Source organism: Thermobia domestica, chromosome 6 (genome assembly GCF_964235325.1).
Source record: "Thermobia domestica chromosome 6, izTheDome1.hap1.1, whole genome shotgun sequence".
Classification (NCBI taxonomy): domain Eukaryota; kingdom Metazoa; phylum Arthropoda; class Insecta; order Zygentoma; family Lepismatidae; genus Thermobia; species Thermobia domestica.
The window spans coordinates 47,661,391-47,686,940 of NC_137459.1; the positions used below are offsets into that span (position 1 = coordinate 47,661,391).

Consider the following 25,550-nt stretch of genomic DNA (forward strand, 5'->3'; position numbering starts at 1 on the left):
TGAGATTGTGGTGGACAACGTCGTGTCCATGATTTTTCTCGGCTACTTTAGTTTACTCCTACACTAGCATTCTATCAATTCGTCCATCGTCATTTACTTGACTTAGTTATTCGTTTCCCGTAACCTAAAGAGAATAATCGTGGGACGTTAAACTGAAAGATTTGAAAGATTCCCGAATAAGTTTCCCATGCAACCGACAACGAACTAGAACTAGCGGTACGTAAGTGCGAGAGAGAGACTCATTCGTAATGTGTAGCCTTTACTTGGACTCGTCTTCATGCAAACAACTGTAGGCCATTTTAGATGACGTCTTATTGGGACTAAAACTAAACCTCATCCAGAAAATGCGCGCCGCTATACACTACAACAACGAACAAGGCAAAATGCATATATAAATTCTGGGAAACGGCAAAAAGGATCACGCACTAGAAGTTTCCAGTTCGTCCGGTAGATGTGAATGACTGGAGAATGATTGCTGCCATCAAATGGCGAGATATGTAAATTCTACTACATTTGTTTAAATAGAAGAAAATGGGATGTGGATAGATACGGTTAAAGTCACCGTTACCCAATAAGTTGTTAACAGATTACCTTTATAAAATATCTCAGCCGAGATAATCATTCTAGCTATCTATTGCAAAAAAAAGAAAAGAAAAAGAAAGAAATAGAGAATTCAAAAGTTCACTTTCGTTCAAAAATATATCGTGTGAAGATACATACCGTTAAAGTCACCGTTATCCATTAAAATGTTAACGGATTGATTACATTAACAAACTTAGCCGAGATAATCATTGCATCTATCTATTCCAGAAAGAAAAGTCAAAAGTTCCCTATTTTTCAAGAGTTATCATGCGGAGTAACGGACATATATACAGGCAGAATAAATGATCTTGTAAGTCTCACTGCGTTATTATAATAGATGTTCATGTTGGAATATCTCAATCAAACGTAAGAGTTCCTCCAGAATTATCCCACACGCATGGTACCCTTAAAATGTAGTCCCGGAAAACTTCCTTCCTACTGTTATTACAATATTTGTTGTGCAGAATAGCTGCATTCCTTTTTATGGAACGTCTCTATGCAAATAATTAATCTTGCAATGTTACTGCAACATAACCTAAAACTTTATCACTGATATGTCTTAAAGAAACAACAGGTAACGCAATACTGCTAATGCTAATCTTCAATTTTATATACTTGTTCTATAGTGTTTTCCCCAGTTTGCCCCAAGTAAGCTTTGTGGTGGGTAAACACCGTGTGCGTGGGTTTTCTCGGGGTTCTCCAGTTTCCTTCCACTTTCTTCAATCCACAATTTCATTCATTTCTCATCGTCACAGGCTCCTTTAGCCAAGCCTGCATCACCGTTGGACGTGAAACTTTCACCATAAAGATTTCCTTTCCTTTCATTTCATAGTACATGAGTTCGAATGTTTCTGCTAGTTCTCTATCTTAGTTCATGAGTGTTTGAGAAAGTTTCGCATTTTTATAAACTTCGTGTGTTTCTCTAATTTATATTGTTAGTTGTTTTCAAGTCTTGCTTGCTTTCCACATGACCTGCGTCTCCGTCTCGACAAAGATCGTTGGTTAGAAGTTAAATAAGGCGATCCACTTAAAGATCAGAAAACAAATGTACTCAAGGCAAAAGAAATTAACAAACTCTCAGAACATTTATAAACAAGGATCATCTTATTGTTTGAAGCAATGGACTATTGATCCTATTTTGCTCGTATCCATAGAGATTTATTTATTGTCAATGCAGACACAATTCGTAATTTGAAGGACGATAATCTTTGACTGAAGATTAATATAAAATCATCCTATTATTTTCTTTATTCGAGAAAACGTTTCTTTTGATGTTGTCATGGATACGGAAATGTTATTATTCAATATACAACAGGAAAGTAAAACAATAATCTTAGTTTTTTTTTTTTTTTTTGTATTGACAACTGTTTTCGTTTCTAAGAATTCTGATATATTTATTTTTTTTTAAAAGAAAAGATGTGAAATATATTTTTATCAAGCCAGATGCATTTTTCAGTTACCTATAACTAATTTCAACGACAAACCATGGAGATGAGTCCTAAGTAGAACATGAGCTATATGTTTCATAAAAATCAGATAATATCTACAATGTCTATCGTCGAACGTATTCTGGATACATTACTCTCTCCTTCTTGACTGGTTTCAGCTGGAGCAGTGATTCGAAGCACTTCGAAAGATTCATCATGCTGCAACAAAACCTAACACATTTTGCGGAAGTTGTAGTGTAAAATTGCTTTATGGTATTACTGCATTTCCATAGAGAAACTTTCAAGTTTGGGAACAATTTCTCTCAGTTTTACTCTCTTGTTCTTCACCAATTTAAACCTATATCAATGAGGATAGTCAGGAAGTCATGAAGAAAATAATATATTATATAATTATATCGAATAACTTTACTGAAGTTACGCAGAAAAAAAACATTTTGATACTATATTATTGAAGTAAGCGTAAGTGAGCTTTCGGGTCAACCAACATTGGTGTGTTTGCCATGCTACGTCCCTATGTAAATAAATAATCTCTTAATGTTACTGCAACATAACTTAAAATCTTAGAACTGATATATCTTTAAAGATATAACAGGTAGCGCCATATTGCTAATGCAAATCTTCTATTTTACATACTTCTTCTATAGAACATGAGTTACCCAGTTCGCGCCAAGTAAGTTTTGTGGTGGACAAACACCATGTGCGTGAGTTTTCTCGGGGTTCTTCCGTTTCCACCCACTTTTTTCAGTCCACCATTTCATTCATTTTTCATAATCACCTCCTTTAGCTAACTGGGCATAACCATTGGATGTAAAACTCAAAGATTTCATTTCATTTTCATTTTCTACTCGTGCGAAAAACGGACATTTCAAATATAAATATATACATATTCAGCTATTTTATATAAATCAAAAATGATGTAACTGGTTTCAGATTTAACTCCTGCTGGATCCCTGCACCAATTTTGTATATTTTTGGTATGAGAACAAATCTGACCCTAGTTTAGGTTTTTGGTACATTTTTTGGCAAGGGGGCAGAACGAATGATAGGGTTGACATGTAAAAATAATCAAAAATGACCGATATTTGTGACATGCCCGATGTCGTTTCAGCCAAAATTATCCCCCATGCGTATCCTAAGGGGGAAAGGGGTTCAAATACTCTCCATATACCTATTCACCCCGGGGAAGAACTGGAATTTCAGCTAGTTTATGCCACAAGATAATTATACTATTTATAATGTATATTGTCTACATAGTCTACGGAAAAAAAGTGGAGTTGGACTGGGCATATATATTAGAATGCGTGAGGAACACACGCGACTATGGATTTAAATTTGATGGAACATCCTTGCCCTAAAGTGAATAGTCTATGTGGTCCAACGTTACCCGTCAGAAATTGTATGATCCTTGCTTCTTTGAGGAATACACTGTTTGTGCGATGAATTAGGTACTTGGATATGATGGAACAACCATCATGGTTTGGGTACAAAACCTCGCGGCCAGAACCTCGCGGCGACAACCTCGCGGACCAAAACCTCGCGTGGCCAAAACCTCGCCGCCCAAAACCTCGCGGGACAAAATCTCGCCAGGCCAAAACCCCGCCTGGCCAAAACCTCGCCGCCCAAAACCTCGCGGGCCAAAATCTCGCCGTTCCAAAACCTCGCCTTGTCAAAACCTCGCGCCCCAAAATATCGACATACCCAAAATCTCGCCTCGTTGTAATGATCTCGCGACACAGAATCTCGCCTGGTCTAAATTAAGCGAGACATAGTGTCGCCTGGGAAGAAATGTCGTCAGGATAAAACTTCTTCACGACGATTTCTTCAATGTAGAATGTTCTATCGCCAGATTTACAAAACTTATTAGGTTTTGAAACTTGACATTTTGTATAAATCTTTTTGCTCCACAAGGGCACAAGCTCTAGATAAGACAATATTTTGCGAAATGCATGCCCTAAGGAGGAATGGAATGGAAGGCCTTGAATGAATTTTGTCGTTCTCCAAATCTAAAAAACTACTAAGCATAAAACATTTACGTTTTGGTACAAATCTTCTCCTTGTACCATAAGAAGGTATGTTGCAAAATGCTCCTCGTAAGGGAGTGTTGAAGTTTGGATAATTCTTGAGCGTTGGCTTGATCTCAGGACCCACGAGGTTTTGGCGGCGAGGTTTTGGCCACGCGATGTTTTGGGTGGCGAGGTTTTGGCCCGGCGAGATTTTGGGCGGCGAGGTTTTGGCAACGCGAGGTTTTGGCCCGGCGAGATTTTGGCCCGCGAAGTTTTGGGCGGCGAGGTTTTGGCCACGCGAGGTTTTGGCCGGCGAGATTTTGGGAGGCGATGTTTCGGCCGCGAGATTTTGTCCGTATCCCACCATCATACCACAATTGGAGCAAGATATATTGCTAAAGAATATCATCGTCAAGAATTAATGGTTTTACAGTGTTTGCAGCGAAAAAAATTACAGAGGTGTTTACATAAATCTTACAGAATCTCCTCGATGCCATGTGGCATAACCTGTGTCCTAGATATGAAGTTTGTTAAGTCCTCCATGATAAGAATATGCAGAACTAAACTCTTTTACACAAGTTTTGTAGTAGGTTTTGTATAAGTGAACCAACTTATCAAACTTATACTTGTAACAACATAAATATAGCGGTTTCTATTCTGTACATTTTATTTTTTGACATTCCAATCAGATTGCTGTATGTTTCATGTACTTATACAATAAAACTTAATTTGAACTTACCTGTACTCTGTTGTCATGTTTTCTGGCAATCGAAGACGGAAATCTTCCCAGGTTTGAGCAAAAAATATGTCAGCAGTGTAGGTCTTTGTAAAAAGAGAACAACATATATTTGTTATAATTAGATTGTAACATATACAAATCAAATATAAGTACATATTGTCATTTAATTATTTAAATGAAATTCAAAATAATAGCTTAACTTTCTGGAAAAAAAACACTACGAGAAATCAGGGGCGGATCCAGGACGGACTTCTGGGGGGCGGTGGGTTGTAATATTGATAATTAGAGCTACTTTTAAGAGCTCCAAACTCTGGGGTGGGTTTTATTTATATATAAAACAAGAAATTTTCCTCTTCTCGGGGGTGGGGTGGCGATCACCCTGATCGCCCCCCTGGATCCGCCACTGCGATAAATACAAACGTGCCTCGATTATCACAATTCTTGGTCTGTTGCGGTTTTATAATTTGATACCATAATTGCAATTATAGTGCTACAAATTCGAATTATCACCGCCACGAGATATAGTTCACTGCATATATAATCAGAGTTACGTTTAGTAAGAGTCTTCGCTCTCCAGATAACGCTTTAGTAGAGTATATTTTAGAGTAAATGGAAGTCGAACGAGTAATGTCATCTCATTCTTTAGTCGTAGGGCAATGAAAAAAAACTGAAACAAAGATGACTATGCAATCAAGATGTCTGAAATAATTGCCAGATAACCCCAAAATGGCTGCTGGATAAAAACGAAGCCATCCGCCTTTGCCTGAAGTGCATGTGGATATTTATTTCTCCACATATACTCATTATATACACGTATAAAAAAAAAGACTGAAGAATAATCTTGTCTTTTTAAAAATTTCTAAATGGATCTTCAGTTTTTACTTACCACGTTTAGAGCTCCTTCGTGGCTATGCAGATAGCGTATGCGCCTTTGGCGTGGAGGATTTGAATTCGATTCCCGGTGGGATCCCACGTTAAGTTGTAGAGCCAAGTTTCATAGAGCTTCACTGCTGGAAGGGACGCTAAGATCAAATCAAACCTAACAATTTTAACACATTTCAGTTTTAGCTAACATACCAAATGTAATTAATAGATTATAAAAATTAATTGATAGATTATTTTTAAAAATCTGGCAGTGATTCCTCATTTTACGCGCATTGTTTATCCTGATAAGCGGAGATCCACTTTGCCTCCGAGTATTGATTTCAAAAAGTAGGTTGCGCTTCACATAGACTCTTACCTGAAAGGGACGTTACAACGACTTATCAAAAAGATAGTCGTAAACCTGGTTCGTTTGCTGAGATAAAAATTCGAAGTGGTAGTATTTCTTTGACATTAAAAATATTAGCTTCGATATTTAAATACCATTAATCTCACCTTTTTAATAAAACTGACAACGTCTATAAACGATGTTAAACTGGTTTATTATTTGATATAACTTATAATATCCTTTTCTTAAAACGGTTAAGTACACAAACTCACTGTCTAGGTAACCATAAAACATGTCCATATCAACAACTATCCCATAATAATCTTACATATATTAAAAACATTCTTCTTTTGTTAATATGAAATGAACATTCTACTAAGTATAGTGCATATGTATGAGTACTTTCTGCCCTAGGTACAGGTAAATATTACACAAGCCAAAGTATTTTGTTATATAAAAATGTCGCTCGACAAAGGGACTGAATATAAAAGTCATGAGTAGGCTTGGCTTTTATCTTCAAGAACCACTGGTCCGTTTACATTAGTGTTCTTTACATTGCTCATGTCCATCATATTTTGATCGCACCTTGTATATCTATTCATTACATTTCACGTATACATATACATATATATAAATACATTCATAACAAATCTTTCATTTCATCAATATTTATCTTTAATTACATTAATTATATTTATTTCATTATTATCCACTATATTATTAATATATCTTCTTATTAAAATATCGTCGCTTATTTAATTAGTCGTCGAAGAGTGCGATTTCAAAAAATGTAAAGGACAAACGTGGGTTACAAATAATATTAATCTTTACGGGCGCATTAAATAACCAATAAGTCAGATGTTGCATTTAAAGGTATACATCGTAGCACTAAGATGTTATAATAAAGAAGAATCTCATTTAAGTTAGTCGCTGAATATTTAGTTTTATAGAATAGATCTTCTTCTTAACATAATCTTTGACAATTAAATTTTCAACACAAATCAATCTAATATAAATAATCTTTGCTTTTAATTAATTATAAATCGAATTATAATTCTTCACATTAACAAGAAAGAATAAAAATCATTTGAAAATCAATTTTCCAGTCTACTTAAAACTCTATTTAAGCATTTCAAGTATTTTTAAGAGTCGTTTTCATTATTGATATTAACACATAAACTTTAAAATAAAAATTTACAAGAATCTACAACTAACATGAATTTAACCTAATTTCAGTAACGGTAATCAGGTTACATTCGAACTTGCATACGGTTCTAATAAAGTACACTGTACTGCGCTATCATGATTAGGTTCTACATTATGTTGTACAAGTCTTTCATCGTGATTTTGATGTTGATATGAAGTCCCATCTCTTGATCTCCAATTACGTCTATCCACGTAGTTCGCTGTATTTCTGGAGTTTCGCTCAGTACTTCGATTATTTTTATGTCTATTGCGGTTGAGTGATCTGACATCATAATTACCATGATTAGTTAGGTTAGGCGGAGTTCCTACATAACTTTGTCTATTTTGCTCATTCGGATTGCTAGAGTATATTCGGCTTAGGTTAGGTTCCGGATTATTCACACTTCGAATATTTAAATTCCGAACAGGCACCAAATGATCTGAATTATTCTTATTTTTACCCATTCCTGATTGTGGATTCATGGCATGGTATTGAGTTTCGTAGCATTGGACAAGCATCAATAAATGGCTGAAACTCATACACTGTGTGGAAAATAAGATTTGTTGCAATTTAAATGGAAGCAAATTTCGGATCGATGCTATTATTCTCGATTCCGATTGCAAAGGATTAACAACCTTTAATTCGTTGTAGACATTTACAACAAACTCTACAACAGATTTGTGCAATCGAGGATTGAAGTGTTGATTTCTAAGGGTGGCATCTCTATTTGCCAGCAAAAAGTCATTTTCATAATTTGCGATCAATGCCGCTTTGAATTCTTCATATGAACTAATATGATCACGTATTGCTTTAAACCATAAGGAACAAGGTGGGAGTAATACATGGGGTATTAATTTCATATATTGTGATCGATCGATACACATTATATTGCATTCGTCTTGGAATTTCTCTAAGAAAGAAGTAGCATTCTCATTACACTTACCACTGAATTTGCTCATAGCTCGAATTTCACTCATCTTAACACTTAATTTTACCTTCTTTTTCTCATTCCTTGTTCTTGTTGAGTGATAGTTCCTATCCGTGACGTGCGGTGTCGTGACACCATCTATGTTTCGCTCATCAGTACTCTTCGGACAACTTTCTTCTAGTATAATATCCTCATCAGACCCCGGCGAAGGCGAGTTCATCTCTGGTGAGTGGGGCAACTCAAAGCGATCACTACCCAAGTTATTACGGTAAATGTTGTCTTTAGCCTGTAACGTTCTAATCTCTTCTTGAATAGTAGCTAACAACTGTGTATTTACACGTATGTTATTAGAGTTGTTGCTGACCTGGATCTTTTGCTGTTTAATGGAAGATTCTATTACTTCTAAATCTTTTTTACAGCACTAATTTCTTGATTTTGGTGATTGTGCTTTTCTTGACACTCATCGGATATCCTTTTTAACTTTTCCTCGAACTGTGAGGATATGTCGTTCACCACCTGGACAATTGTCTGTTTCGTTTCATCTGATTTCTGTTCTATCCGTTCTATCCGTCTACTTAATTCTTCATATTGCTTGTTAGCTTCGTCAATCTTCAGTTCTATCTTCTGTTCCATGGTCTGGTTAGCTTCGTCAAACTTCTGTTCCATTCGTCTACTTAATTCTTCATTTTGCTTGTTAGCTTCGTCAAACTTCAGTTCTATCTTCTGTTCCATGGTCGTGTTAGATTCGTTGAACTTCTGTTCCATGATCTGCTTTATCTCGGTAGTCATCTGCATTATTTGTCGCTGTACAGCTAACAAGAGTCGATCCTCTGATGACAAACCTGGCGTTACACTAGTTTCACCTTGGTCACTAGTATTTGATTCCTGCTGCATTGTTTCGTTGTCCATTTTTCTTATGATTACTTTACCACTTCGCAATATGGTTAAGTTCGTATACATTAACTGTAGTATAAAAGTAAATTCAACCTTACTCTTCTTCTTCGGGAACTGAATTTACAAAGTCCCGGGTTTCGGCACCAAAATTTTTACAACGACTTATCAAAAAGATAGTCGTAAACCTGGTTCGTTTGCTGAGATAAAAAATTCGAAGTGGTAGTATTTCTTTGACATTAAAAATATTAGCTTCGATATTTAAATACCATTAATCTCACCTTTTTAATAAAACTGACAACGTCTATAAACGATGTTAAACTGGTTTATTATTTGATATAACTTATAATATCCTTTTCTTAAAACGGTTAAGTACACAAACTCACTGTCTAGGTAACCATAAAACATGTCCATATCAACAACTATCCCATAATAATCTTACATATATTAAAAACATTCTTCTTTTGTTAATATGAAATGAACATTCTACTAAGTATAGTGCATATGTATGAGTACTTTCTGCCCTAGGTACAGGTAAATATTACACAAGCCAAAGTATTTTGTTATAACGTTAAACCTCAACGATCAACCAAACAACAATATTGTCACCAGAGATGGAGTGGGTCAGTGGGTCAAGCGGGTCAAGTTTTCTGAGTGGGTCAGTGGGTCGTGGGTCAACAGCATGTGACCCTCTGTGATCCACCACCCACCGTGACCCAATGCGACCCACCACCCACCATGACCCACTGTGACCCACACCCACCGTGACCCACGGCGAACCACCACCCACCATGACCCACTGTGACCCACCACCCACCGTGACCCACTGCGACCCACCACCCACCATGACCCACTGCGACCCACCACCCTCCGTGACCCACTGCGACCCACCGACTCAGTATGATCTACCGACCCTCTCTGTTCACTGCATTGTAGACAGTATCTTCTGAGGACTGGCCAATTTGTCTCCGTTTTAATTTCAAGACCTTCATTTCCCTTCCTTTTCCACTTGTTTTGTCTACTTACCTGAGGTGAGTATATCTAACCAAGTGAAAAAAGAACTTCAGGCACTTTTGGATATTGATATTTTTAATAGTAATAATAGCAATAGGACTTACACTACAATTTGGCTTTCGAGACCTGTGAGTTTTTAGAGCTAACTACTGGAAAAAATACATTTTTGAATCACTGTAATATATAAATTATTATATAAAAAATTGAATGTAACTATGTGTGCCTAATCATCACGATCAAATTCCAAAGTCAAGTGAAATTACTTTTGGTATATAGTTAGGCCTTAATCCAAATTGGGATGTTATATTGCTTTCATTATAATGCATAATATCCTAAGGAGTAGTGAGTATCCGAATTTTTTAGGAAAGAAATGAGTATCTCGCAAACCGTTAAACTTAGGGAGCTGAAATTCAGTGTATTTACTTTTTATTGAAGATAAACAGAATGTGTCCTAGCATTTTTTAAATTCTCCTTTATGAGGGGGGGGGGCACTTTCTATATATGGGAAATTGGTAGTGAGCTGGTTTGTAAAAATAATCGAAAACGATCGATGTTATTTAAGAAAAAAATCAGAAACAAAAAATACAGTGCTTGGCTTCATATATCTATTGCTTTCTGCTATAATAATTGCTGAAGCTTATGTTTATTATATGGAGCGCTTACAGCACAGGGCAATCAACCCATAAAGTTGTTAGAAAAATAGGCATAAAATTTGTACTGTAAGCTTAATTACACGGAAATTTGAAGTTTGGATTATACGCATAATTGTATGGAAAATTTTACACTTTTTTTTCCCTTTACGTTGGTCTACTTACTTTGATTTGGAACTTTGAAATTTCATCCATTTTTCCACTGAAAAGTATTGATAATTCAACAAGGAAATAATTATACTATGATAATTTAATTGAAATTCATCGTAATTTGGCACATGGCAAACAGCAGTGTGGTAACTGAAGTTGAAGAAGGAGGGAAATTCCCATTCACCTCTGAACATTTTCCAGGAACCTTGTTCCTTTTGCTTCCTAGACGGGGGAGGGAACTTGGTAATGGTATCAAACCTTCATGTGTAATTACAAAAAATAAATTTATAAACAAATAAGAAATCATCAGTTTATCAGACTTTAATTGATAATTTATTCACAAGATTCCCTATCAAAGGCGTGGTAGATGAAGTTTTTGTTCTACATGGGTCGACATTGCCAACTGGCATGGTCTATATGGAGAAGATGTTGTATGGTGATAGAGAAAGGATACTTCTTGCTGAGTATTTCAAAACTGACCAAGAAAAATCGTTATCAGACTTAAGTCTAACAAGCAGATTGTCGATGAGGAGTTGCAGAAATCGGGTGGAAGTATTATCAATTTCCACGACAGAGTGCGAACGGGGATTTCCCCTTATGGATTTACAGATGACTGACTAAGTGCTCAAACATTGTCTAACTTGTTGTTCATCAATGTTAATGCCCCACCGCTAGACAAGCTCAAAGTAGACGAGCGAGTTATTTCTTGGCTGAAGGATGAACATCATTCCGCTGCGGATGATTTGCCACGCAGATTTGTTTTAAAGTGGAAAATTATATACTTGTGTATTGGAAAATGTATACTTGTATTACTAATGGCTTATTTGTGTTATTCAACTTTGTACCATTTTTAGTAAGTCTCTTCTTTGCTTTAGGTAAACTACTTTGAATAAATATTCATAATAATTGCAATTATGCACATTTGTAACTTAAATTTAACGTGGTGTTTTAGTGATTACACAAATTACAATTATGAGCATACTTTATGGAAATGCTCTCACATAGGGTACCCCAACTGAGAAACCATAACCTTTTCCATATTGTACAGGGGTATTTTCCTGCGAATAGAAGTTTCTTGTGGAATGCGTTCAGAAATTAACACTTGCAAGAATACTCTCTTAGTACAAGTATATTTTAGGCACACACTAATTTCCCCCCACCTCGAACTGTTTCAATTTCCTCACTGACAAACACTTTACCATTTTATATCGTAAAGGTCAGATACACCGTTATTGTAACAGATAGGGATGGGCACGAGCGAATTCGAGCGAGTTTTCTTTGAAACTCGACTCGAGTCGAAACAGACATCTTTTAGCTCGACTCGAGAACTCGGTTCGAAAAATTTCCTTCAACTCGACTCGAAACTCGACTCGAATTTTGCTCGAGTTTCGAGTCGAGTCGAGCCAAAACGAGTCAAATCGAGCTAAATCCTGTACGTAGTTTCAAGTACTCTCTTGAATTATTCCACATAGACAATATAATTATTATCAATGTTACTAATTCCACTACAAATATATTATTATATTATTATTATTATTATTATTATTATTATTATTATTATTATATCACCGTGTATAAACATGAAAGATAGGCAGTATGTATCTGAATACTAAGAACTAGTTGACTGCGACCTAGGTAAACTTGAAGTCTAGAAGGCAAGAACGTTGTTCATGAGGTTAGAATTTGAATTCTGGAGGAGCAAGTATTCGAGCTCGAGCCAAAATTTGTTAAAAGTTATAGGGTGCCGGCCAAACATGTTCAAAACTACTAGGCCCGGGTTTAGGGTTGTCAACGGCTCGAGCGGCTCTGCTCATAGCTCATTCACTATGGAGCCGAACCGAGAAGTAGGGATGCGCACGAGTCGAGACATGTCTCGAATTCGAGTCGAGACTGTGCTCGTAAAAAATCTTTATTCAACTCGAATGTCTCGAAAATCTTTGCGTATTTTTTAAAATTATTTCGAAGTAACTAATCACAAAGAAACAGCTATTTGCCTTGAAACTATAACCGCTACCAGGTTATAGAAGGATTTTTTGTGGACACTCTGTATATTTCGTCAAGACAGTGATCATTATTTTCAATTTATACTTTATTCTGCAACGCACATAAGTTCTTTCTTTGGTGGGAATTGCTTCTTTCCCACGCAATTGGACAAAGAAGTCTTTCATCGTTTTGTCATATATATATTTAAAACGTTGCTTTTAGTGAGAACATTTCACTTAGTGACTAACCATTTCAGTGTTTCTCCCTGACTCATTATATGCACAGTATATATTCTGCAGTTATTTGGAACTGAATTAAGTGCTTTCGTTAATCGCTTATGGAAACATTACAATAGATTAGAGAAATACGGGCTGACCAGATGTCCCAGTAGCCAAAGTGGCACCAGCCTCACAATTTTCGTAGTTCGTTATCTGTACTTTCTCACGCCAGTGTTATCGCCGTGTCTAGTGCATTATAGGCAGTTGGCTAAAATTAACATAAATTGTTTTCTATATTCTGTTTGTATGTGCATACAGGTGAGTAACTGAGTGATTTTTGAAATAAACTGCCAACACTTTTCTGTTGACCATTGCAACCCGTAGCTTGAGCTTGGAGGCTCAGGGAGTTCGACTCCGGTGTTGTACGCAACCACTTTGCCCGTTGCGTTCGTTAAGTTTTGTGAAGGGGCCCAAGCTATTTAGCCGGTGAAGGACGATTTCTTACGGCTAGCCCCAACTAGTGAAATCCCAGGTCCGCTGACCTAGTGCGTTTAAAAAGTTATATACGCGCCCTCCAATATCTGTATTCCACTGTGGAGATCTTCTTTTCATTACTTTGCTGAAGATTCACCTTTACGCTGCAGGACTGTTCAGCGTAACAACTGGATTCATCGTGGGACGATCCAGACAACTTTCCCCCAGTGCTAACCCCCCAAGTGTGTCAAGGGTGTGAGAGAAGAATTTGTAGTGATATCTGAATCGTAATTATATATATATATATATATATATATAAAGGGCTACATTACCCGAAAAGGGCAAAGTGTGGTTTCAGCGACTACAATTGTTATACATCCTCAGTGTTTAGTGTTGTGTCCATTCCTGTTTGCTATTTTTTTCTTTTTAGAATAGTGTTCCAATAAATAAGTATAGTGTCATTTAATCCAGTGTGTTTTCGTTGTTTGTATGAGCGATGTTTGTGTGCGTTATGGTCTGGATGACCGTCTGATCGTCCGTGAGGTTTCCGAGACGAGACACCCGAACCTCTCGGCGCCTAATGCTCATCTCATTATTGAGACCGACGAGCTTTTTGGGAAACAGTTTGTAACCTTTCTTGGAGAGGTCTTCGTCGTCCTGTCCAGGTAAGTTAAAGTATCAGGAGTATACTTATTGGTAATACCACGAGCCAAGGACAACGAACAGAACTGAGGCGGTTACAAATAAATGACGCCCGAACTACCGACCCGAATCGAGACCGTTGGTGCTCGAATATACATTTAAGATTAATATTTTAATATATCATTTCTCTTTCAGCTTAGTACCAGTAATCTGAAAAAAAAACTTCTCTTTTAGGTGATTCTAATCATAGCTTGTGACATTATATTTTATTCTAATTGTATGTTTTTTCAAGTTTATTTTTGTCCAAGATGGCACAGGAAGTAGATATGATTACTAAGATAAGTTCACTTTTTAAAGAGAATTTTGATAGATTAGAACAAAAAGTAGATAAAAACGATGAGAATTTTGCTAGATTAGAGAAAGAAAGTAAAGAGTCCCGTGCTGAGAATAAAGAAAACCTAGCTAGATTAGAAAAAGAACTAAAGAGTGAGTTAGGTCAGAAATTAGACGCCGTACAAAGGGAATGTCGCGAAAATAACCAAAGATTAGAGCAAAATGAGATCAGATGTGAAGAAACATTTAAAGGATTGCGTGAAATGTATGCAATTTAAATCCGATCACCACCCACCAGCTCGTTTCTTGTCCACTAATCCTTATTCAGAACCTAGAGCTTTATTAGCCCTTGATTTTTTAGGCCCATACCCATCAGGCAAAAATGGTGCGCGCTTCGCACTGGTTACTGTTGATGTGTTTACTCAATATTGTACAGCTTACCCCTTGAAGAACGCCACTGCTACTTCAGTCATCAAGTGTTTATTTGATATATACATGCTACATTTAGGTATCGTTCAGGCAGTGCTGACAGATAACGCTGCAGTGTTTCATAGCAAAAAGTTTCTATCTAAAATGCAAGAGTACAATATTAAAGTCCATCATACAACACCGTATCACCCAATGAGTAACATCACAGAACACTCTAATAAAATTCTTGTATCTACTCTTAGGTTATTATGTTGTCAGTCACATAATAAATGGGCCGAGAACCTGACGCAAGCAGTTCTCTTACATAACTACTCCATCGTTGAAAGTCTTGGTGTTTCACCAGCAAGTTTGTATCTTAATATTCATTTTTCTCGTCCCATTTTTAAGCATTTTGGTTTACAGGTATCTGAAGATATTGATAAGGAAGACGGGATTAGTTGGTCGAATAAATTACTTATGGCAGACCACCGACGAAAAGCCATCATTGAAAAAAGGAACGCACGATGGAACGATAGTCAACAACAGCGACGACGTTTAAAACAAGGAAGTTTGATTTTTCTCAAACAGCGTAACATCAGTAGTCTATTGAAAGGTGAAATATCAAAATTTTTTGATTTGTACCGAGGACCCCTTTTATGTGTTAAGGTCATTAATGACCGTGTTGTTGAACTTGTTGACCCTTCCACAGGTGAATATTTAGGACTTCATTCGATAGACAGGACCAAGTTATGGGAACCTACCCCTGAAACCCGTGAAATTTGGATGGCCTTAGCACGTCGCCAACTACCAGAAGATCTTTTGTATGACCTTAATTTGTCACCTGTTAATGAAACTCAAGAACCAATCTCTTTTTCCCCTAGTGGATAAGTCAACTTGTCAAAATCCGAAAACGACAAGTCCAATGAGAATAATTCAACTCCTTTACAGGTTAATAACTTATCAACCACCCGTTTGCTATCTCTTTATTTAGGAGATCCTTGGTTACATTATTACTTCAATTCCACATATTGGGCGCCTACGTGTATCCCATTAATCGCACCTAACCTTACAGGTGGACTACAATTACGTAGAAGTTATACAGAGAGCAGGAATTAAAACAGATGTTAAGTGAGGTTAACTTCATTAAAAAAAAATCTTTTACACTGATACGAATTTTCTTTTAGGAAAGCAACGCATTTCTTTCAATTTTTCTTTTAACTGTTAGGTGATAGACATTCATTCATTTTCTTCTTTTTTGCTTTTAGTTGTGGATAAAACACCTCGACACGAAAAGAACTACGCATTTCTTTTAAACTCATTTTTGCTTCCAGCTTTTAACTGTTCAGCAAAGAATAGATAACACGTTTTTCTTCCTTTGTTTTGATAAGATAATCGCTGCATTTTCGATCACCTGTTAATGTCGATGAATGACGGACGACACACAGCTGATTGATTCTTTGTGTGTGTGTATGTGTGTGTCTTTGCTCTGTGTAGCTCTTCGTACCTCAGTCAGCTGTGCATTTGTGTTGCAAACCTTATCATTGACTTACTATTAGTTTAATGTTATTAATTTTTTCTTGTTTTCATTTCAGATGTTTGAATTTAGATTTTTTAGTAAATAATTAACGTATCATATACGTAGGGGAATTGCATTTTAAAAGCAATTTGAAATCTTGGCGCGATTTCCGTATCCCCAGCCAGTGGGAAGATATTTTGGCGTTATAATATATATTTTTATTGTGTTTTAAAATTAAAAAAAAATCTTTTAGGATTTCTTCCCACTTTCGAAATTCTTAAATAAGTTATTACATGTTATTTAGAATTAATGTTTGATTTTCTTTTAGAAAAAAAATGTATCGAGATGCCCAGGATAAGAAAATTTTTAGTTGTTAGTTACGTATATATTTCTGTATTTGTAAATGAAACTTAGTATGTAATCTCATGCGTAGAATATGAAACTTTACATTTATAATCAATGTTAAATTTCTTTTCAGTGTTAATCTTAGATTTTCGTTTTCATTTTGAAGTGTTTACTGTAATTTTATTGAATCTCATTTACGTCATTTACCCGATTTTGACTTATTTGAATTTCCAGGATGTGACATGATATATTTTGTTCGAAGAGAAAAGTTTAGAACGGAAAGTAGGCTAAGCCTTAAACAAGTGATAACAGACATTTCCTTGTTGGTAATAGAATGTGTAGGAATGTCGTGTGAATAGTATAATTCTCCGAACGAAAGCAGTAATCTTTTTATTGTAGGAGGAACTATATGAACAGATATTCTGATGGTGAACGGTCGTTTTTCCCCTCATATTAATATATATGCGGAAATATGTTTAACTTCTATATTTTCTTGTAATTTCTAATTAACATTTTTTTTCGTCTTCTCTAGACCACTGAACGACCGTAGGGAAACTTCTTCGGGTAGGATATTTTATGGGGATAAAGATAAATATTTTTTTTTCAGGGAGGCAATTTTTCCTGGAATTGCAGATCTGTTGCAAAAATGGATGTGGCTAATCCATTGGATATTCCATAGCTAACTGTATTTTCGCCATCAATCGCAAAATATAGTTTTCATTTCTTTTCTTTCTTTATGGTACCCGTAACTAACCATGTGTATTCTTAGGTTAGATTTTTTTTAGTGTATGTTATTGTCTAGTAACATTTCAGCGAATATTTTAACGTTTATGAATCGTAACTATATTGTGTATTTGTATGCTAATGAGTTGTAATGTTTATTTTTCATGTTAATTTTGAGAAAGTTATATTTTAGTCACAGTATGTCCCAAAACTATTTGGAATTTTTTAGTAAAATTGTTTTTGTTATGGATGATTTTCTTCAAAAATCGACATGGCCCATTATTTATGAGGTTTCAGCCGTCTCAGAAATATTGATATAGATCCCGAAAAATAAACTTATTTTCTTTTCAACAGCATGAAGCCATAACGATTTTTTAAAATTATTTTGTTAATTATTTCATATGCTCTATGACTTTGAATTTTAATGTGTCAATAAGAACATTTTGAATATTTTGTAGCGAAGATGCCTAAGAAAGTTTAACTGTCGTGAAATTATATAACCGTTTTGTAGGGAATTTAATCTTGATGTTTTAGACTGACCAGAAAGTTGTAATGTCGTTGACTATATTCTTGTTTGTATCTCATGTTTTTCTTTTCACAGGTCTCATGTATTTTGTCTTATAGAGACATATCTTTACGATGCTAGGAGAGCATTTGTATTTTGTGTGTTTACACATCTTTTTCCAGGTGGATGATGTACGTTATGTTCCAGGGAACATACGTGTATTTTACTGAATATTAGTGTTGATATTTCAGTTATGTATAGAAATATTTTGTAAGTCCCTATGGTCGCAGGCGTTTCCACGTTTCTAGTTTTTTTGCCTCGCAGGTGTCGATGGCATATTGTGTGTGTAAGTACGTGTAGTATTACACATTTCTCCCACCTATGGTTTTGGTCAATTCATGGCATAATGACCATTTATTTTCAGGAATGTTTGGACTAGCGAGTCAACTTCCTTGATTCAGACCTTTGAAAAACTTGGATCAACACTGTATAGTTTTCAACGCTTTATTAATAAGTTCTCTTGCAGACAATACCCATATGTTCTGGTAACCCTACAATGTTTACGTTTTTGGAAGTGAACAACAACCATTATTTTAGGCTTAAGCTAATAACAACTTTGTTTCAGAATAAAATCATTTGTTGTATTGAGCATTATCGAACTAAAGTCTCGACGAGCAGATGGCATTTGATCTTATGGCATGCTAAATTTTCTTCATACATGTCAACGAAATCACGATCTTTTCTTTGATATGCAGAATCATGCTTATTTCTTGGAATTACTATGAACGTCAATTTTGACACTTAAGTTTATTTTTTTTATTTTTGAAAAACGATTTTTCGTTCCTTTCTGCCAAACAACACGAGGCACAGTTAAAAAATAAGGGACATACAGGTGAAAATCTTATTTTGTTTATATATTGTCAGTTTATCATGTGTTTATATTTCCATTCATTTTACTTTTTCAATGATTTTCATATTTTCCAAATATATTATAGTAATATCGAAACTTTAACAATAATTTTAATATTTTAGTACTTTTAACATGTTTTGCTATTTGCTTATTCATTCACATTTTGATATTTTAAATACAGATATCAGTATATTTACTAATTTTTATTGAGATATTTGATAACTCTTTAAGTCGATGTTTTCATGAATAGTTATTGAGTGTGTATATTTATTTCATATTGCACAAAATAGTGATCGAAACGGAACACTTAAACATTTTATGAAAAGAATTTATTAGTGTTTTTTTTTAAAAAAAAAGCATTTAAATAGCCCTATAACGTATTTACCTCATATTATATCAAATAAAGTGATCGAAACGGAACACTTAAACATTTTACGAAAAGTATTTGCGTGTTAAAAAAAAAAATTAATAGCCTTACAAACGCTTTCTGCGAACTTTAAAAAAAAAAGTTATCATACAGGTGTTTCAACCATACCTCGTTTCTCGCACCAGTGTTAAAAAAAAATCTCCCCTTCTCCCCTCATCAACTCATCGTTGGAGAATCATGGAGGATACTCACACAGGAAGACAGCATGGTTTCAACATGTGAAGAAACGGAAGATAAGGAAACCCAACTGCACCAATTGTTCAAGAGGATCTTATTACTTCATGGAACACTTGGATTGGACATTGCTCATGCAGGAACCTCATCATGTTGTAGTGAGTGGACTAGTTATTTAACTATTTTAATAGCCCTTTTTCAGGTGAAAAACCATTCATCGTTTATACACGTAAGTCTCACACCATATGACAGTGTTGCCAACTAACTAATTTCAAATTTTTGGTGAAAAACCTAATTTTATTCATACTTCGTCAGACGACCAAGGGTTCTCAACCTGTCTACGTGTGCACTTGACAGGTCGTTATACTTTCGTACACCATATATAACCGCTACCAGGTTATAGAAGGATTTTTTGTGGACACTCTGTATATTTCGTCAAGACAGTGATCATTATTTTCAATTTATACTTTATTCTGCAACGCACATAAGTTCTTTCTTTGGTGGGAATTGCTTCTTTCCCACGCAATTGGACAAAGAAGTCTTTCATCGTTTTGTCATATATATATTTAAAACGTTGCTTTTAGTGAGAACATTTCACTTAGTGACTAACCATTTCAGTGTTTCTCCCTGACTCATTATATGCACAGTATATATTCTGCAGTTATTTGGAACTGAATTAAGTGCTTTCGTTAATCGCTTATGGAAACATTACAATAGATTAGAGAAATACGGGCTGACCAGATGTCCCAGTAGCCAAAGTGGCACCAGCCTCACAATTTTCGTAGTTCGTTATCTGTACTTTCTCACGCCAGTGTTATCGCCGTGTCTAGTGCATTATAGGCAGTTGGCTAAAATTAACATAAATTGTTTTCTATATTCTGTTTGTATGTGCATACAGGTGAGTAACTGAGTGATTTTTGAAATAAACTGCCAACACTTTTCTGTTGACCATTGCAACCCGTAGCTTGAGCTTGGAGGCTCAGGGAGTTCGACTCCGGTGTTGTACGCAACCACTTTGCCCGTTGCGTTCGTTAAGTTTTGTGAAGGGGCCCAAGCTATTTAGCCGGTGAAGGACGATTTCTTACGGCTAGCCCCAACTAGTGAAATCCCAGGTCCGCTGACCTAGTGCGTTTAAAAAGTTATATACGCGCCCTCCAATATCTGTATTCCACTGTGGAGATCTTCTTTTCATTACTTTGCTGAAGATTCACCTTTACGCTGCAGGACTGTTCAGCGTAACAACTGGATTCATCGTGGGACGATCCAGACAACTTTCCCCCAGTGCTAACCCCCCAAGTGTGTCAAGGGTGTGAGAGAAGAATTTGTAGTGATATCTGAATCGTAATTATATATATATATATATATATATATATAAAGGGCTACATTACCCGAAAAGGGCAAAGTGTGGTTTCAGCGACTACAATTGTTATACATCCTCAGTGTTTAGTGTTGTGTCCATTCCTGTTTGCTATTTTTTTCTTTTTAGAATAGTGTTCCAATAAATAAGTATAGTGTCATTTAATCCAGTGTGTTTTCGTTGTTTGTATGAGCGATGTTTGTGTGCGTTATGGTCTGGATGACCGTCTGATCGTCCGTGAGGTTTCCGAGACGAGACACCCGAACCTCTCGGCGCCTAATGCTCATCTCATTATTGAGACCGACGAGCTTTTTGGGAAACAGTTTGTAACCTTTCTTGGAGAGGTCTTCGTCGTCCTGTCCAGGTAAGTTAAAGTATCAGGAGTATACTTATTGGTAATACCACGAGCCAAGGACAACGAACAGAACTGAGGCGGTTACAAAACCAACACCGTACGGTACCAGCATTTATTACTTTGAAAAGGTACAGGCATTTTTAAAATTAATAGTTAACCTTTCGCCAGCGGGTTTTGATTTTCTTCTCATTTCAGTTAATTAATACTAATAATTATATGTCATGATATTTGATAGTACTTTAAATATGCTAACAATACTTAAGTATCTATCCAGACATCTAATTTGTATAAAACTGTTGCGTTAAAGTGAACTTCATAAATTCTCTAAGTGAGCAGTTGGTAGTCTATAATAATTTATTGGACTTAGTAAGAAGTTAGTCAAGTGCTATATCTGGAGCATTGGATTAATTCTGATTTAATCTGGAGCATTGGATTAATTCTAGTAAATCATTCTGATTTAAATCACTTGATTTTTTAAAATAATCAAGTGATTATTAAAATCAAATTCCGAAAAAATTAGGCCTAATTTGAAGTTAAAAAAGTAAAATCCCGTTTCTATTCTGTTATTTCAATTATGGAGGTAAGTATAGTACAGTATGAAAACGAGTGTTATGCAGAGGATGCTTAGGGAAAATCCCGTTTTTGAACGGGTAACAAGGCATTCCTGCTTTCTTCTCTTCGTAACATAGTGTTTGTAAATCGTAAACTATTCCAACGGGGAAATCACCATTCAAATTTAAGACGAAAATTCTTTTATGTGCATGCCTGTTTGTTCCCAGATATTTTTTTTTAGATTTTATAACTTTAGGCGAAATTTACGGATGTTATATGTATTTCGTGCCGCAAGCTAGTTTTTTTTTTTAATATGCCCTACCAAATATCAGTAACTTTTGTGGGAAAAATGCAATGTTGACAAACGTTGTTATACTTTTTCCGTAATGCTTAGGAAACATTGTTTGGGATTGAAATAGGTTAACGATTGGGGATTAATTCAAAATTCAACTACCAATACTATAGTACCTTCACTTAAATGGCATAATTAACATTTAACACTAATTCCTAATGTTTTTTTCTTCAGTTCGCGACTTGTGCTATATAGGAGGAGAAAGATTTAGTTTAAATAAATAAATAAAATGATTTAAATAAAAAAAAATATTTTTAAAAAAATCACGATTTTTTCCACCCTGCATAATTCACACGCATTTAGCATCTAGCATCTTGATTCTTCCTTCTGAGAACAGAAAAAAAATTAGGTAGTTCAACGACCGTCGGGAATTACCCTTTTTAGTTGAAGCGATGGTTGGAGCAATAAAACTTGTCAGTATTTCCGCTGTTGTATTGTTAAATTCACATAAATGTTCAAAAATAAGCAGAACGTGATTCTACAAAAGACTGTTTACCAATTACCCATAGTTTTATTAGTGTTAACTGAAATCTGAGTGTGTGGTTATCTGGAATGTTTCTGTCCCTTTTCAATTTAGAACTTGAGAGGGTAGGGGGATGAGCGTCAAAGGACAGCCAGTAATACACCGTTAAAAGAAATGCTTCAGGGCTATGTCGGAAGCGGCATGTTTTGTGTAAACTTCTTAAAATGTTATCCATGCATAAAATATAAATTCGCTCTTCCCTCTTTCCAATACAGAGAACCGACTCTTTTGCCGAAGAAAGATGTTCAGAGAAAAATGAAACGCTTGTGTCAAGCACGAAGTTCTTTATCAGACACAATGAACGTAATTCTTTTAGTTTCTGAATGTGTTCAGCTTACAGGTTGTGACTAGTTCGAACCCTCCACGAAAATGGTAAAACCAATGACAAGTGCAAATTTATATATGACAAATCTGTGGGTGAATCAAATAATGCAGACAAATGGGAAGATGATTGAGCTCCTTTGTGGTTAAGCGGTTAGCGTAAGCACCTTTGGTGTAGGAGATCCGGGTTCCATTCCTGACGGGAGCTAATGTGGTTCGGATTTCAGGTTAACCAGTAGGTCCATGTCTCATGTAGCCTCGCTGCTGAAGGGATGTTAAACTCAAAATCAGGTCAGCTCAGCAAATGGGAAAATGAGTTAACTTTGAGTTTAACGTCCTGTTCAGCAGCGAGACTATATAGGACGTTAATGGGAAAATGAAGAAGTTTTGTTTGAAGGTAACACTGCTTGATGCAGCGCAGTCTACCACTTGTAAAATAGTCTTGAAGTGTTGATATTTGGTATGCATGTGTGTGTATGTATATACACTTGTGCCTGAATATTTTTATACACTCGTGTCTTATAATTGTTATATTAATATCCAGTGGATTAAGTGACAATATAAAACGGATTTGATGGCAGTCAAATTCACGTCGTCTTGGTAAGCCATTAAAAATATTTAGTAATATTAAATTAGATTATAGTTTAGTGCCCCTTTCAGGAGCAAAGCTGTATAAGACGTGAACGTACAGCTTAACCTGAGATTTGAACCACATGAGCTCCTGTTGTCAATCAAACCGCGGACTCCCGACTCCCGCGCCGAAGAAGCGTACGCTAACCATATAGCCACAGCTCAATATTTAGTAATATCTATTAAATTGTAAAATGGTATTTGCATAATTTTAACTAATATAATCTTCACAATGTAAAGTCTCAGCTAGGCACATTATCTTGTTTAAAATCAGAAAGCCCTGGGTTGGACTGTGGGATTATAGAAATCCGAATGATATACTTCTATTCTATTTTGTACAGTACATCCATCTCTTCATAATCTCACTGTTTTTTTTAAGAATAGTTATGAATAGAAATTTAAGTCACATTCAAATGTATCAAACTGTTCGATTAATCTGGGGATGGTTAAAAAATTAAGTTCGTCTGGAGGTAGACTATTTCGCAAGTCAATGGATACAATGTGAATATATTAAAAGTCTACTGATTCAGCCATCAAATTTAAATTTTGAAAAAATATTCTCTGTGAATACTAAACAGGATATTTAAAAAAAAATCAATTGTAAATTTATACACACATACACGCATATATATATATATATATATATATATATATATATATATATATATATATATATATATATATATATATATATATATATATATATATATATATATATATATATATTGTTACACAGTTGTGCCTCGTAGTCCTAAGCCGGACTCCAAATTATAGGGCGAGACGCCCGCGCGTTTCAAATTGTGTGTGCAGTAAGGGAAAGAGAAATAGGGAGAACGGAGTCAGGTGAGGTCCAGATTGAATTATCAACCTGATGCCTCATTGACACCAAACCACACGCATGGGATAGTGGTATGACCCTAGCTTTGATTTTACTCAGATCACAGAGCTGGGTCCTAGAGGCAATAGTTAGGGAACACCACGAGAGCAATAACTATATGAAATCTATTATGTAGTTAGAACCAGGTATAAAACAAAAACTGTAAAAAGAAATGTAAAATAGGAATTTCAATCCCGGCGTGATAGAGAAAAATCATAGAAATACTAGAAGTCTTAACCACTATTGAGCATGCGCGTGAAGAAGTCTCTCCCATGCTCGATGAGGCTCGTGACGTCGCCTTCGAGCTACGTCAGAAAAGGCAGAAATGCGTGGGACGAAGCGCCTTTATAAACGAGGCTTGTCTGCCGCACCGGTTGATTCTACGGACGGACGGCTAACAGTGAACTTCGCTCTGGTTAGGGACGCTCTTCATAAGAATCAGGTATGTGCTAATTTTTTCTAAGTTCCCCCTCCACACGGGAAGAGCACTTTGAGATTGTTTAGTGATCAATATGAGTTTTATTTTCAAGTTCCATCAATCTGAGACCACATTCCCTCTTCGAGACTTAACATTTCTTCCTTTCGGGCCAATGCAAGTTGCGATGTACAAAGTTCACACTTTACTATTTTCAATAACTCGCGGTTTAGCATAAAAACCTTCTAGCACCCATTGAGTGTTATGGGGTTGTGCTCCCACTTGAATAATGTAGAAAAACTTCCAAGTTGTAACTCCAAGTAACCGAGTTTGTTAAATTGATCTGTATTCTTATTTTATTTTTTTTTTAATAAAAAGTAAAGTGAAATGGTCTCTTTGATTCAGTCAAGCTATCCCACCTAGTTAGATTCAACTCACAGTCTTCAAGTGTTACCTGGGTTTCGATTTCTAGTACCAAGCTCTACCACTTTAGTGCATTTTCTCATCATCTTCGAACCAGTAAGCCGACGACGTTTTCGAAACCGAGGCTAAAAGGGAGTTGGACTCCGAACCAACTTTGTAATACTGGGTGGAGAGTGAAGAAGTGATCTCAATTACGATTTCACAAAAGAAAGTGTACATAATTGCTACGCCAATCCCAGAACCAAAACATCATACATAACATTTTATGGTGGAGGCGCCGGGTAAC

The 25,550-nt window shown here is 35.8% G+C and overlaps 1 protein-coding gene across 1 annotated transcript in view; it reads right to left on the reverse strand.

Annotated features, from left to right (window-relative positions):
• The window catches only part of LOC145687173 (glycine receptor subunit alpha-2-like), a 190,619-nt gene that overhangs the window by 108,242 nt on the left and 56,827 nt on the right, over positions 1 to 25,550 (reverse strand). The window contains exon 4 of the mRNA XM_081760637.1: positions 4,773 to 4,855. Within this exon, the coding sequence (XP_081616763.1) occupies positions 4,773 to 4,855 (83 nt within the window). The remainder of the gene's footprint in view (positions 1 to 4,772; positions 4,856 to 25,550) is intronic.